Source organism: Euprymna scolopes, chromosome 15 (genome assembly GCF_053919585.1).
Source record: "Euprymna scolopes isolate OS-2025 chromosome 15, ASM5391958v1, whole genome shotgun sequence".
In the NCBI taxonomy this organism is placed as follows: domain Eukaryota; kingdom Metazoa; phylum Mollusca; class Cephalopoda; order Sepiida; family Sepiolidae; genus Euprymna; species Euprymna scolopes.
This window is the reverse complement of record NC_136496.1, coordinates 72441504-72456390: the sequence shown is the minus strand read 5'-3', so window position 1 is coordinate 72456390 and position 14887 is coordinate 72441504. Positions and strand designations below refer to the sequence as shown.

Here is a 14887-nt window from a genome sequence, read left to right as displayed (position 1 = left end):
TTAATATTTATATGTTTAAATCTTTGGTGAATTACTGTTTTGTGCCAAAATTATGCTTGCTTGGTTATCGCAATTAATTACTACATGGCCTTTAGTTAATTCTGATTTCTAAACCATTTTTACTATGGCCTTTAGTTAATTCTGATTTCTAAACCATTTTTACTATGGCCTTTAGATATAGCGCTTCTTGTGTGATGAGATTTTAGCATTGCATCTCTTCAAAACGATATAATTTATTCGACTACTGTCGGCTAGTCTAGAACTAGCCGACAGCAGTCGAGTAAAAATGGCTCTGGGTATTAAAGCTGGAACCAAAATTGATAAAATAAGATTCCTTCATTACATATACAGTGGTACCAAAATCGACAAAAAGTTGTTAACTGTTTGTTAATGCGTCAAATGTACATCAAAATAAAAATATGGAGCTCTCTATATTCTTGAGTCCCCTCTGAAATTTTTGTATCTACATTGAAAACTTTTGTGGTTGAGTTGCCGAAAACTATAGTAAATAATGATTGTGTTTTTTTTTTCTTAGAAAAATTGTTTTTTGAAAAGTTGTAAAGTAAAGGTATGATTTGATTTTGTTGTAAAACTTTGCAGGCGAAGAGCAAAATTCCTTTTTGCGTGAATGCAAAAAATTGTGCGGAAATTCTAATTGAGTGAATACAATTTCTGATTGATTGCTAGTAGAGCATGGCTCTATTTGATTGGTCAGTTCTTATTGCTAGTGTCTATAAAGTAGAACCTTCCAATTTTCTTTCATCAGAGCCTCTAATTATATAAAAATATTTTTTTGCTAAATTAAATCACATGCTCTTATTTAGTCTAAATCAAAAATCCAACTCATAGAAAAGTTTCTTATCGATATTTATGACAATATGTATGAGCCAATTTTTTTGTTTTTTTTATTAGTATTGAAATTCAGACTACACATTAATTTATCATCCAGGTTAAATTTTCAAGTTTTCTGAAAAAGTTCACTTTTCATGGTGTGTATGCTAGGAAAATGCTGGAAATCTCATGAATTATGTTCAAAACAATTTATCCAAAGTACACAATCACAGAATTGGAGCTTTGCGAAATTACCACAGCATATACTACTCAGACATATTCCACATTTGTTATAATGACATTAGATTGTTTTACTACATTGAACACAAGAGTTGAATTGTTGTTCCCTTTATTTCATGTTGTTGTTGTGGTACAACATTATCAAAAAATCATTTTGATGGTAGTTCACATTCAAATATCATATGCAGTTCAATGGGATCAATTAAGTGGCACAAATGCACTTAAATAATCTCTTATTCATACCACATGAAAAGACTTTTAAAGACACTTCACAAATCAATTATGATACATGTTGTCTTCAGCTTTCATGAGGTAAAAGATTAACATTATTTTTTTATATTTGTTGATTTTTGATGCAGTAGAGAACATTTTGATTGAAATTTATCATACTAATCACGCTTGCTTATACTTAAACTTTTTTACTTTTTTTAGATCAGCAAAATGCCATTCAAAAATCTTCCAGACTCTTCAAAAAAGTATCTTATTTTCAATTTCAATTTTAGGTTCCTTGTAAAAAAAATCAGTACAAGGACTATGGTTTTATTATGTTTGGGAAAACGGTCAAAATACTAATTTTCAATTTTGTGATCTGACATACTTTGAAAATGATAGAAAATCTCTAAAACTAGGCCAGAGTTTGTATTTTTGACAGTTTTTTTTTTTTTTTTTTTTTAATTCCCCATTAAATTTTGACCCCGTAAAATGGTACAACACGCCATATAACCTTACTTTGAAAAATGACCTTAATTGGTCTCCATGAGAAAAACTTCTTCATGGAGACTTGAATAGTGTCTTATCCACCTGCTTTTATTTTGCCTCATTCATTGTATAAATGTAGTTGATCCATGGGAGCCCTCACTCTCTCTTTACATTCTGCAAGCTAGTATACTAATGTTGACAAAGAAGCAGACATGAAAGAGAGAGAGAGAGAGAGTGACCAATATTCCAAGCATTAATGACCTTTATACACAATGGATGAGTTTGAATAAAAGATTTTTGTGTGTAAGAGCTGTTTAGCACTACTCTTGTACAACATGTAACAAGGATGATAATAATACATATCCACCCAATGTCAAGGAAGGGTTTGGTCACTCAGGAATGACGTTCTCTTCTGCTAAAGTTAATCACCAAAATGAGCAAGACATTTCCAGTTCTAATATGTCCAATATAAGACATGATATTATCAAATTCCATCCGCCACCGTTCTACTCCCATTTCATAAAATTTTAGCCCATCGTTCTCTTGGCTAAGAAAATCATGATTGAATTAGTCACACAAGGATAAATTTCTCACAGTGGAAGCTGACTTAAGTATACGTTTGCTGTTGTTGAAACGTAATGTTTATTTCTGAAAATTTGGTCATAGTAGACAACAATGCACAAAACAACAAAAACGTAAACATGCACAATAAGAACTGGTATGCATGTTATTTTTTGTTTTGTTTTTTCACCTTAAACAGGGCAGGGAAGGTGTAACTACTCAGGAGTGACGTTTTGTCCTGCTGAAATCAAACACCAAAGTAGGCAAGACTTTTTCAGTTCTCGTACGTCACCTGTAAGATATAATTTTTTTCTTTTTTCACCTCAAACAACACACATTACCACTTGAACGTAAGGAGTTACTATTTGAGATTGTGTCTAACATGAGACTGTGGGGAGTTGAGCAGCAAGATATCTGTTTACATTACATTTAAACTTCTGTAAGTTAGTACAGTCAAAGAAGCAGGAAACAGGGAGAGAATTCCAAATCTAGCAGTTCAAGGGAAGAAAATATTAGAGTAGAATGCTTTCCGGCATCTAAAGACATTAACAGTTAAGAGGTGGGGTTTTGCTACTTGTTAGGTTAGTCGGGCATTGATGTACATTGAGGTGGCACAAGCACGTGCTTTCAGGTCATCAGAGCACATTTCATTACTTTAATGGAATCAGCTCTAAACAGACACATAGATGCGACAGTGATAGGATCTTGACCGATAATGCGGGCCCTACTAGATTTGAGACTCTCTTTTGGACCCTGTCAAAGAGTGAGAGACTTGTGGTAAATGCATCAGCCAAGATTTGACAACGATACTCCATGCATGGCTAAAGATTGAATAAAGGATTTTTATATTTTTTGAGATTTTTAGGTCTGATAAGGTCAACAGACAACATTTGCAAATGAAAGCCACTCCCTCCACATGAAATACAGTTACTGAAACATGACAAAACATTAAAACCGCAAAATAATGATGCTGGCTTGCTATAGATCATCTAAATTAGCTTACTTTATTCAAAACATGCTTACAAAAATGACGGAATGATGAACTGCAAGAAATGTTTTATAGATATCATGTTGTGAGGATCTTGTCCCATTCTCTTTTCAAATGGCTATGGGGGGGTGCATTACTGCCACAGCCTAATAAAATCAGTTATGTCAGGTTCAAATGCCATAGGATCTATTTGTAGTTATTTATGCAATGTTGAGAAAGGTATGACACCCCCCCCCCCAGCAATGGGGTCAATCAATCTTACATTATGAATCATTTATAATAAGTATTGTGCTCTGACATTAAATTACCCTTAAAAAGGGTTGATTGTCATAAAAAAAGATGCTAACAGGAATTTCTAACCTAATAGGTCCCATACTGTTTGCCAAGCTCCGACTCCAACCCCTGTCACATCACTGCAGTATTGCATCTCTACGCTTGTTTTACAAGTATTTCCATGAAATGTACTCCAATGAACTTACTACACTTATACAGCGTTGAGGTAAATATCCTCGACTTCCCCAACTAGCAGCAAAATCCTACCCCTTTATGTAGAGATCTGTAGATGCTGAAAAGTTTCTATTTTAGTAGCTTTTTTCCTTAGACCGCTTGCCTTTGGAATTCTCTCCCTGCTCCTCCAACCATACCAACATGCAGAAATTTAACTGTAATGTAGACAAACATCTTGCTACCCAACTTCCAACCATGTTAATCCCTATAATTAGCATTACAAGTTGATTTTTCTTTTTAGATAATTGTTATTTTATCAACTTGCATGAAAAGAGCTTTGTAAAAGATATTAAAACCGTTTGAATTATGCAAATACCATCAGTAGTTTAAAAGTTATGAGAATTTTAAGTGCCAAAATTTAGGCTTTTCTGTGGACATTTTTCTGTAGAAAAAGTGGGCTAAATTACGGACCTCAACATTTCAAGAAATTCAGTAATTTCGCCACCATTTATTTATTTTTCAAGCTATTCTCATGAAATTTGGCACTCTTATGTAAACTTGTGTGCTCTTTCTGGTTATGCAGTCAAATCTAATGTATCTCTTTACCATAAGCCATGAATTATAAATTCAGATGTACAAATTTCAATTTTTTTAAAACTGGTGCATGGTATCATACAGTGGGTGTCTATTTATGAACAAAGCTAAGTATTATAGTAGTATTTAAATATAGCTTTATTGTGAATAGGCATTTTCCTGCCTCCTCACCAAAGGAGAGCTTAATCTTGGGTGTAGCCATTGAATGCCTAAAGAGCATTCATGGCCGGTATTTACTACTCCCTTCAAAGAAAAAAAATGGAGTAGATATGAATTAATCTCAGAAATATATCAAAGAAATATTTTCATATAGATTTTGGATTTCTGTAAAAGATGGAAATTCCCATAGTCGCCCAGAATTTATGCATTTTGGGACCAGTCCAATTGTTAATTTTTTTAATCCTCTCTATCTGGCAAAAATATACCACTATTTTCTGAGATGCAACCATAAATCGTACTCTACATGAATCCTTGATGTAGCTTTCACAGTGCCAGGATACCAGGAATCCTGATAAGCAACAACTATATATTCACCAGTTGATGGTAATTTTTGTCATTTCTATTCTATTGTTTTACTGAAAATTCAATTATGTAAACAAAAAAATAAAACGGTAATTTTTTTTACCTTGTTTCTACCTTAACATTTAAAATTACTTTTATAGGTTTTAAGGTATGCTGAAAACGAATATCGCATTTAAATTTCTGCAAATAAATAAGGATATTAAGCAATGTCATTTCTTATGTTATCGCTGGTGGCCATCTTGATATGCGCAAGCGCAACCCCAAGAAACTATGCACAAACGCGCATACCAAGATGGCCACCAACAACAACATAAGAAATGACATTGCTTAATATCCCTAAAGCTACTTATTTGCGGAAATTTTAAATGCGATATTCGTTTTCAGTATACTCGAAAACCTATAAACGTAGTCATTTTAAAGAAAAATGTTAAGGTGGAAACAAGGTAAAAATTTACAAAATGCATCACGATGAAATTCTTTATCGAACCGCCTAATTATTCATATTATTATTATTATTATTATTATTTAGATATCCTCAGTTTAAAAAAAAACAGGTTTGTTTTACAGATTCGAAAAAATAGTCTTGACAATGAATTTAAAATAAATTCAAGTTTCACGATATCTTTTTTATTTAATTGTCAAGTAAAAGTACAGAATAGTTAACAAAAAACACCCTTCCTTCCCCATGTTAAGAATGGGTTTCTAAATAATGTTATTATTTCAGCATGGTAGCATAAGTGCACAAGTACCTTTTATTTGTTATGCTTTTTTGTTTTTTTGACCACTAAAAAACACAATTCTACCTTAAGTACAAATAAGAAGTTAAACGCATGTACTTAGTACATTTTGTTGTTTTTTAATGCTTTTAGTGCATGTGTACTAAAAGTGTTAAAAACAACAAAATAGTATTGTTTTGAAATCAAATTTGATAAACTTGAAAATAATTTTTTTAAATTGACGAACTCAGAATAAAAAATGACTAGTCTAGTAAGACGAAAGCAGAAACGGTTTTCTGTTTTTAAGAGAATGCTTTAGTCAGCTCAGCGCATGACGTACTTAGCGACCGTTTTTCCGTAAGCGAGTTTGATTTCTATAAAAGATAACATTTGAAATAAAATTCTGCGCAATTAATAATCATCAAATATTTACATATTATACATAAAAATAATTCTGAAACTATTATTTATATGAAAATGGATGATATATGCAGATTTATCTCATCAATTTTGAAATATTCTTCGTCAACTTTGCTCGGTTGTAACTTTGCTTCCTATCGTCGTAAAAATAAAAATCAAACACCAGTAGAGATGAACTTCTTTGTTTATATAGCCTGTAAAATTTCAGCCATATCCAATCAAATTTAACCGGGCGCATGTGTCTCCAAACGTAACGTATAAAATGAGAACATTGAAAAAAGTGTTTCCCTTTTTGTCGTCATTTTTTTTACCAATGTTTCATTTTTAACTTTTCAATAAAAACATTGAACGCATAAAAGAAAAATAAATTAACATTATTGGAATGCTTATTCATTTCTCTTTCCATCAATATAATTCTTTTAAAAATTGACCAACAAATAAAAAAGATATGACTTGTTGAAGCACATTAGGTATGTAATATTGCCGATGCCCACGAAAATACAGCATACGCTTGTAATGCTACTATAAATCTGATCCCTATCACAGTAGCCCCTTACGCTTCAGAGTTAATATGGCTTGTTTGGAGTAAATAAAAGTTTATTTTTTAAATATAACAGACCAAACTAAATTTTCCTGATGGTGATGTTGAAAACTTTTAATTATTATTTTCCCTCACTTCTGTTCTCTTCTGATTTTGACATTTTTTTCTCATCCTCAGGCTGCGCCAGTTTCATGGAGATTTACATTTGTTACCATTGCGAAAGGCAGTTCACCAATAAAGATGCAATGCGCATTCACCAAAATGCCTGCAGTCACCGTCCAGATAATCAACCTGGTATGCAGACGCCTCCCCCTGCTCTACCACCACCTCATCCCTTCCGATCCCCCAACAAGATACTGCCAATCCACGGAGGAGGAGGAGGAGGTCGTTCACGTCCACTTACCCGTCACCAGACTGATGAAGATCGCCACAGAACCAATAAAGAGAGTTTCTTGAAATATTTTCGCTTGGTCCAAACTCACAAAGCTGAAAAATTAAAGTCTGAAAAGCTCAAGTCAAGACGAAACACAGATGTTGATTGTCAGATAATTGATGTTGAGCCCCATGATTCGGTTCAACAAACCTCACCACGGACCCCAAAGTCGCTCATATCTCAATTGAGTCGGGAGGGAGAGCCAGGAGTCCATCGAAAGCGCCTCTGCTACCCGACCAGTACAGAGAATGATGCAGACAGCGGTGACAATGCTACAAGCAACAACGTTGAGGACATTGAGGCGTTTAAGAAGAGTTCAAAAACAAACTCTCTTCTCTGCATTGATATTTCGTCTTTGCTTGGTTTGCGAATCCAAAAACATGTGAAGGCAGAGACCACATTGCAGGCATTGCCAGACATTGAACAGTACTGCAAGACGCCAGAGAAAAATGATGCTTTAGAGAGATTGCGTACTAGGCCGATTATGTACCCCATCACATTCAGAAACTCTAAAAAGACCAACACAAAATACAGTCACGAATACAAATTCACCAAAGCCCAACAAAAGGAATTTATGAAACGTGTGCAAACAGGACTTAATAAGCAAAGCCGCATGCTGAAACGCACACTAAAATCATGCAGCGTTCGCCTCCGACGCTTAAGTCGAGAGGAAATTAAAAAATGGACAACCCCAAAACGTGATGCTCGGGTTAATATCCAACCTTTAACTCATGATCAAATTCTTCTATGGACATCAAAACGTGAATACTTGAAGGACTCCCAAAATATTAGTAGTTTGCACCCTTGGTCTCCGCAGAAATTCCCCTCCAAATCTTTCCCCACAAATAGGCCAGCTGGGCCTATGAGACGATTAGGGTATCATTATTACAAAATGGGGAGCCCTGTACATAAAAAAGTACGGAAGCCACCACATCCGATGACCATCTACAAGAGCGTTTACTCTAACAATTCTACCTCGAAAGCTAAACCGCTTGCTGATAGCCGTCAGTTCATTCCTCCTGTGAAACATCCGCTGAATGATTCGCATGCGTTTAACATGAGACATCCAACCGAGCATCCAAGATTTTTGAATAACCGGGCTGCTTCTAAACCAGATCAGGTGCCTCCACACTTTATCAACCCTTACAGTTCATTGAACCCTGAACTTTTATCGTCCCCATTGTCCCCACCTCCGTCGCTGCCACACCAGGCTTACAGAAACCTGACCAATCATGCCCTAACCCCCCAGTTCTTAGTGCGGCACATGGAGACCCGAAGCACCATCTCGCCCCCGCCCCTTGTTGTGATCCCTGTCCTCGGTCCTCCACCGGATCAGGCTATTCCCGGTTTAGGAATGCACAGTAATCACGGATTAACTGCTCATGGCATCTTACCCAGCCAGGAGCAACCTTTAAAGCTTGTAAATAAGCCTCAGCGCCCTCCTTCTGAGGAATCATCGAATGTTCACAATAAACTGTGTGATGACAACGTGTCCATTCACACCATTTCTTCTGATTCAGAAGATGAGGACCTATATGTAACGCGATGTACTATTTGTAAACGTGGGCCGTGTGAGTGCCCGCCAACTGAGTGTTTCAGATTTTTACCCTGTTTGCAGCCCAAACCGGCACACCAACCCCAACCATTTCACACATATAATCCAAATCTTCGCCTCGGTGACCAAAATATATCAATTGCTGCTGCTGCTGCTGCCAATAGCTTAAATTGCGGCAAGACTATCGATGACACGCCTTTGCGTGTAATTGTGAATTATAACAAATACCATCACCACAACAACAACAGCAACACCAGCAACAATGTTGGTGGCAACAATAACAATAATTTGAGCAACAATCATCACGGCGGCAGCAGCAGCAGCTTGGCCTCTTCTGAATTTGCAGATGGCAGCCGTTGTCTGTCTAGTCCTGGGGAACAGCAGATCAGTCCAAAACATGTGTATGCCCCCATCATTAAGTCTGTGAGTCACCGGGAGAAGCCAGGGTTGAAGCAATACCTTATGTCGGGAAGCGGCCCTGATATATGTAACTCCAGCCCGTTGAAAGTGATTAGTCGTGTCGAAGCTGCGCGGGGGAGCAAACTATTCAATGAGGACCTGATGGAGAATAACCATGCTGGATCCTCGTTGTCACACAACAAGTATTACAGTAATCCACAGAGGACTAAGAGTTGGCACAATGCCTATAACAGCAGCAGCAGCAGCAAGATCAGAGCACAAAAGGTTGGACAAAGTCCGAACCGAAGTGACTTAGATGACGATGATATTCAAATTCTAGAAGAAGTAATCTGTATAGACTGACTGAGGCTGTTATGTGTTCATCTATCTACTTACCTACTTGTCTATCAGTCTATCTTATCTACTACCGTTATTATTTACAAATTGTAGAGATGGGTAGATAGATAAATACTGTTCTTTGTATGTGTGTATACATATGTATGGATGTGTGCGTGGTTCAATGCTGCAAAGTAAAAGAAGGCGAAGACTCTGAATACAAATGTAAATAAAAGATTTGCAAGAGAAGAAAAGCAAAAAAAAAAAAGAAAAAAATATTCTGACAGACAGGAAAAAGAAAGAAAAAATAATCTTCAGATTTCCCAAGCTGTTCCTCCTCCACTTCTTCTCACTTTTCATCCTCATGTCTTCAAGTTGCTGACATTTTGACCTTTTGACATAAGAATTTAGCACGTGACCTACTCAGACACACACACACACATACATGCGCGTCATCATTTCAAAAAGGGTTGATTTTCAGTCCGTACATAAGCAGGTCTTTCTCTCTCTAAAGCCAATGATTGTAGCAAACATACATACCCACCCTCTCCATATTTTTTACAAAATTGCAAAATTTCTGTGTGTGTTTGTGTGTATGCGTGCATGAATGCATAGGCATGTGTGTACGCGTACGCATATGCATCGTACACATATGCTAATGCAAATCTAATGAAAGTATATATTCTTTTGTACATGTCTTAATTTTATATTTAATTTTCTGTCCTTTTTCATCTTTAAAATTCTTGGTGAAACATTTTTTTCCTTTTAACTAGTTTTTTTCTTTCTTTTTTTTTTTTTTTTTTTTCAAAAACATATTTTCATCATCTCTTTTCTCTTAAAAACTGAGTGTTTTCTTCCATACCCCCAGACTCGCCCCCTACTCTCTCTCTCATACACTCTGTCTCCCTCAAACAAACAAAAATAAATATGTATATTGATTTATAAGCTCTGGATTTATATAAAGTCCTTAGTTATTGCTAAGGATGATATTATATTTGCACTAAGTGCAAGTTGTTAATTTGACCAAAACTTCTTTCTCCTTTTATCTTTTTTTTTTATTTTCATTCCTTTTATTTATTTAAAAAAAAAAAAAATTTAAGATTGTTTTCATTTTTTTTGTTTGTTTTTTTTTTTTTTAATCTTTAAAAAAAATTTTTTTCCCTCATTCAGAATAAATATTTTCTAAATGCTCTTTTTATATATTGGTTAAATAAACCTTCAAATCTATGACGGAGTCATTCTCGCTCCGTGGAAGAAATCTTATTTATATTTCATTTACTTGGTTCTTGTCTCTGTTTGTGATGGCTGCAGATGACGATAAGGAAAAGGGGCAAGGGCGAAAGAATTAAAATAATACAAACAAAAAAAGAAAATGGGTGAATTTACCGCGAACCATTAGGTCTCTATCTCAGCTTCTTCATTTTCTCTTACAGCCACAGGGTTCATATAGGCCTCCATACTTTTTCTCAGTTTCATAATTTAGTTGTATTGTCGTAACGTTTTAAAACCGACACTAATTTTTTTTTGCTGGTGCACATTTTTTTTTTTTTTTACTTCACCCATTATTCATTTTGTTTCTTGTTTGTTTTTTTCTTTTTTGTTGTTGTTTTTTTTTTTTTTTTTTTTTTTTTCACAAACCAAAAGAATAAAAAAAAAATGGTTTTGAACCAACTCTACCTACCACAAAACTCGTCTTTCTACTTTGTAATGTTTATGATTAGAAATAATTCTAATTCATCACCCCCCCCTCCATACACACACACACACCAACCCCTGGCTCCTATATAACCAAGATGTCAACTGTCCGTTATAGTTTAATTGATATATGCACAATTTTTCTGGCAACTTTGAAAACTACCACCGATTCAGTTGCAATCTCTGCTGTTTAATTCCTTTTGTTTTACTTATCATCCATATATGCCATCCTCTCACTATCAACTTCATCCTCGGCTTTTATTGATTTTCTTATTGAAACATTTCCCAATAAGTTGTGGCCAACTCGAAACCAGAAGCATTCACACAGTTGTAAATTCTAATTAGTAACGTGACGGGATTTGTACTCAACTTGCACCGTTGCATTTTTTGAGATCGTTGCTCAAGCATACACCACGTCTGGCAGAAAGTCATCCCCCCCCCCCATTTCATTACAAATCATCCGACTTTGCTGCTACCCTCTTCTTCTCCAGGTGTGTTGGTGTTAGGTACCACTTGCAACTCATCCGATGCCCCTACCCTCAATCACATGCAACATCATCCATTCCCTTTTTTGTTTTGGAAGCTGCTGTTTTAATCTTTCTTGCATTCTCCTGAATCGCATTAATTCTTAATGGAAGCTGAAATAATAATAATAATGATAATAATAAAAAATGCTCTTTTGACCAGAACAATTGCCACAAACAGGCGGTGCAAAATCAACATCGATCCTTATGTTTCTGTTCATCTCTTACATTTGATATATGGACATTTGTTTAGATAAAATTTTATTGGCAAAAGAAACTGGAAATTAAAAAAAAAAAAACAATTAACCTGATGAAATGGTTAAACCAGATTTTTTTGTTTTGATCTTCTTCCATTCTAGGGAAATGATAAACCGAGTCTAAAGAAGTGAAAAACTAATTTTCAGAAGGAAAGAGAGAGAGAGAAAGAGAGAGATGCCTTTGTATAAAGCTGAAGTCCAAAGATTTTCTAACTGGTCCACAAAATGCTCCACATCAATACGTTTCTCTTTGATAAATGGAGGAAGTCGAATGTGTGTTCAGGCACCAAAACAGGAAAAATACTTTGATGTCTCGTTGTTCGATGGTGTGTTGTGCAAAGAGGGACAGATTTTTAGAATCAATGGACGGTTTCAAGCATTTCTTTGGGTCGTGAATGAATCCAGGTGATCTTGCATTAAACCTCTCTTTGTCCTCATCATTTGTTTTACGTATGTAGAATCATTTTTAATCCCTTTTATCTCGGCAGGTTTTATTTTTTTTTACTTGCATCTCTTTCATTATTACCACCACGATGATGATATGGCGGTGAGTGTAACTATATGAACGTTATTGGATAAAATAACTGATGTAGATGTCGAGACACGTGCAGACGTCAGCATAGCTAATATTATCATTTTTAATAAGGAAATTCAGACTGTGATTTACATTTGTTAGTGAAAAAAATATATAAAAACACAAATATATTTCAAGGTTTTGTGCTTTTTTATAAAAAGCACCTAATATTCCTAATATAAAGTGAAATTAAAAATGATAATATAAAACATACATGTATGACAAGATTTTTTTGATTTCTGGTAATTTGTGTGTGTGTGTGTGTTAGTCATTCAAAGACTGTTTCTCTGTATAGCTCTTCAGTGTTGCTAGGCAAGTAAGTGCTTTCAGTTGAGATTGAAACTTGACTGTTTTTTTCAGCAGGTAAGAGATACTAAACCACTACATGATCAGACACAAGCCACAAAGAAATTAAATTTTACTATTTCTATAAATAAAAAATCAGCTACTGAAGAGTGCTCTATTTTATGCAAAGCGTTGTATTATCATTAACTAGCCTGTGTGCCCGGCATTGCCCGAGTGTTTGGAGGTGTGTGTTAAAAAAAAAAAAATTTTTTTTTTTTTTAAGTAGTAGTAGTAGGCAAGCAGGCAGGCTCGAACCTATACTACGAAGGAGGAAAAGAATGTGGAAAAAAACATGACATCTTTGCCATTGCGTCCATTGCCAAACCGGAAATGGCAAAAGTTTAAATTAAGGCTAGTCACTCGAAAAGAGGGAATGACTTTCGAAAATATTGTTGAAAAAAGTGACCCCCTCCCTGTAGAAAAGGACCCAGGGTGAAGGAATTAATGTTTTTAGCCAAGTTTTTGATATTTGTCGTCAGAAGGGTCGAGCTTCAAAACAATATCAATCTCGTTAAAATCCATCATCTCTGTCGAAAGTTTTAGGCAGACATACATACATTTAAACAGACAGGTGAGATTTGTATTAAAGATGGTAGCTGGTGATTTCATTTATCACAGTGCTCAACTTACAAGAGAGAGGAGGACATATATAGTCATCTACAGACAGACTAACCCGCTGTATCACAGCTCTTCAGTGTGACTAGATAAGCCAGTGTATCAGCCTGGATTGAAACTGAGAATTAAATCCAACAGCAGTTAACATTTCTTTGAATATATGTACATGTGTTCGTGTGAATACAAGTTTTAAGATGCAATATTCTCTGTGTATGTATGTCTATAAGTGCTTAGAGAGAAAGAGCAGAAAGTTACATTTTGTGTTACTGTTGAAAATAAACGTCCAGGAGTTTGTGAATTGTCAAAGAGTATGGGGTATGGGGTACAGGAGGAGGAGGTGCCCCACCCCAAGGTATCGCCCAAGAGAGTTTTATTCCAAAAAGCAGTTTCTTTTTTTTTTTTTATACAAATTAACCAAATAAAAAAAATAGAACCACCCCCTCTTGCCGCCAACTATTGTTGCAAACTGGGTCTCTCCTATCATCTGCCCACCTAGGTCTATCCTATCGACATCCAACACTCACCTTTTTACATTGATCATCTATCCTGTCAGCAGAACTTGTTTATCACAAATTGTGATTCAATTTTTCTCTCTCTCTCTCTCTCTCTCTTTCCCTCCACCCACTTGTGATCAAGATGACCTCATGTTGTGACTTTTGAACCCCTCCTCTTATCCCTCTCTCTCTTTCTCTCTCTCTCTCTCCAATGCAGCCAAACTTCTCTGGTGAGATTTGCTGTAAGCAGTAAATCTACCCCTTCTCCCTCCCCTTTTTGTAACTGATACTCTTTTTAGTTCAATATACAAGCAAGACTATCATCCTTTGACCATCAAACTTTGGACTTGAAAACACTGATGATGATGATGATGATAAATAAAGACAAACCAAATCATTTCTTCCGTCTTTCTTTCCTTCAAAATATTTTGCTTCTCAATTTTCTTTTTCAGTTGTATGTTGGTTTTTCAGATTATTTTATTTGGTTGATTTTGATGAAACATCAACATGAGCTTTTGTTATTTTTTTTTTATTTTTTTTTTCTTTACAGAGTTTTAAGTTTGTTTTTTCTTTTACAGGAGTTTTTTTTTTTTTTTTTTTTTTTTAATTTTGAGCCCCCCCCCCTCCTCCCCAAAAACATGTTTTATAATCAATCAATTCAGGCATTAAAGAATGCATAGTCATTCACTCTCTCTCTCTCTCTCTCTCTCTCTCTCTCTCTCTCTCTCAGTTCAGTGAAAAAAAAAAAGATCTTTTCTACTCATTCACTAGATCAGCTTAATCAGATCCTATACGTGTTACATCACTGCCGAGACATGCAGCTTTTATTTAACTTCTAACTGGAAAATTCCACTCTATTACATCTCTCACTTTTAAAATCTAAAATGGTGAGTTTTCGCTCCACATTCTTACAAATTACAAAAGTTGTTAAAAGTTCTGAAACCCCTACTAATAAATTGCTGATATGCGAATACAGCCTGTTAGCTATTTCATCGGATACCACTTGCCTGTCTTCTGCTCTCCTACTCAACAATTGCCATTTTCACATTTTTTTTATTTCCTTCTAAAACTGATATTCGAACAATGGCATCTGATCGTGTC

At 35.3% G+C, this 14887-nt stretch overlaps 1 protein-coding gene across 17 annotated transcripts in view; it reads left to right on the top strand.

Moving 5' to 3' along the window:
• Positions 1-14185, top strand: part of LOC145293901 (uncharacterized) — a 213439-nt gene extending 199254 nt beyond the window's left edge. For all 17 annotated transcript variants that reach the window (XM_080140683.1, XM_080140697.1, XM_080140691.1 and 14 more), the window contains one exon: positions 6737-14185. In XM_080140683.1, coding sequence (XP_079996809.1) covers positions 6737-9309 — 2573 coding nt within the window. In that variant the 3' untranslated portion in view covers positions 9310-14185. The remainder of the gene's footprint in view (positions 1-6736) is intronic.
• Positions 14186-14887: the final 702 nt, after the last annotated feature.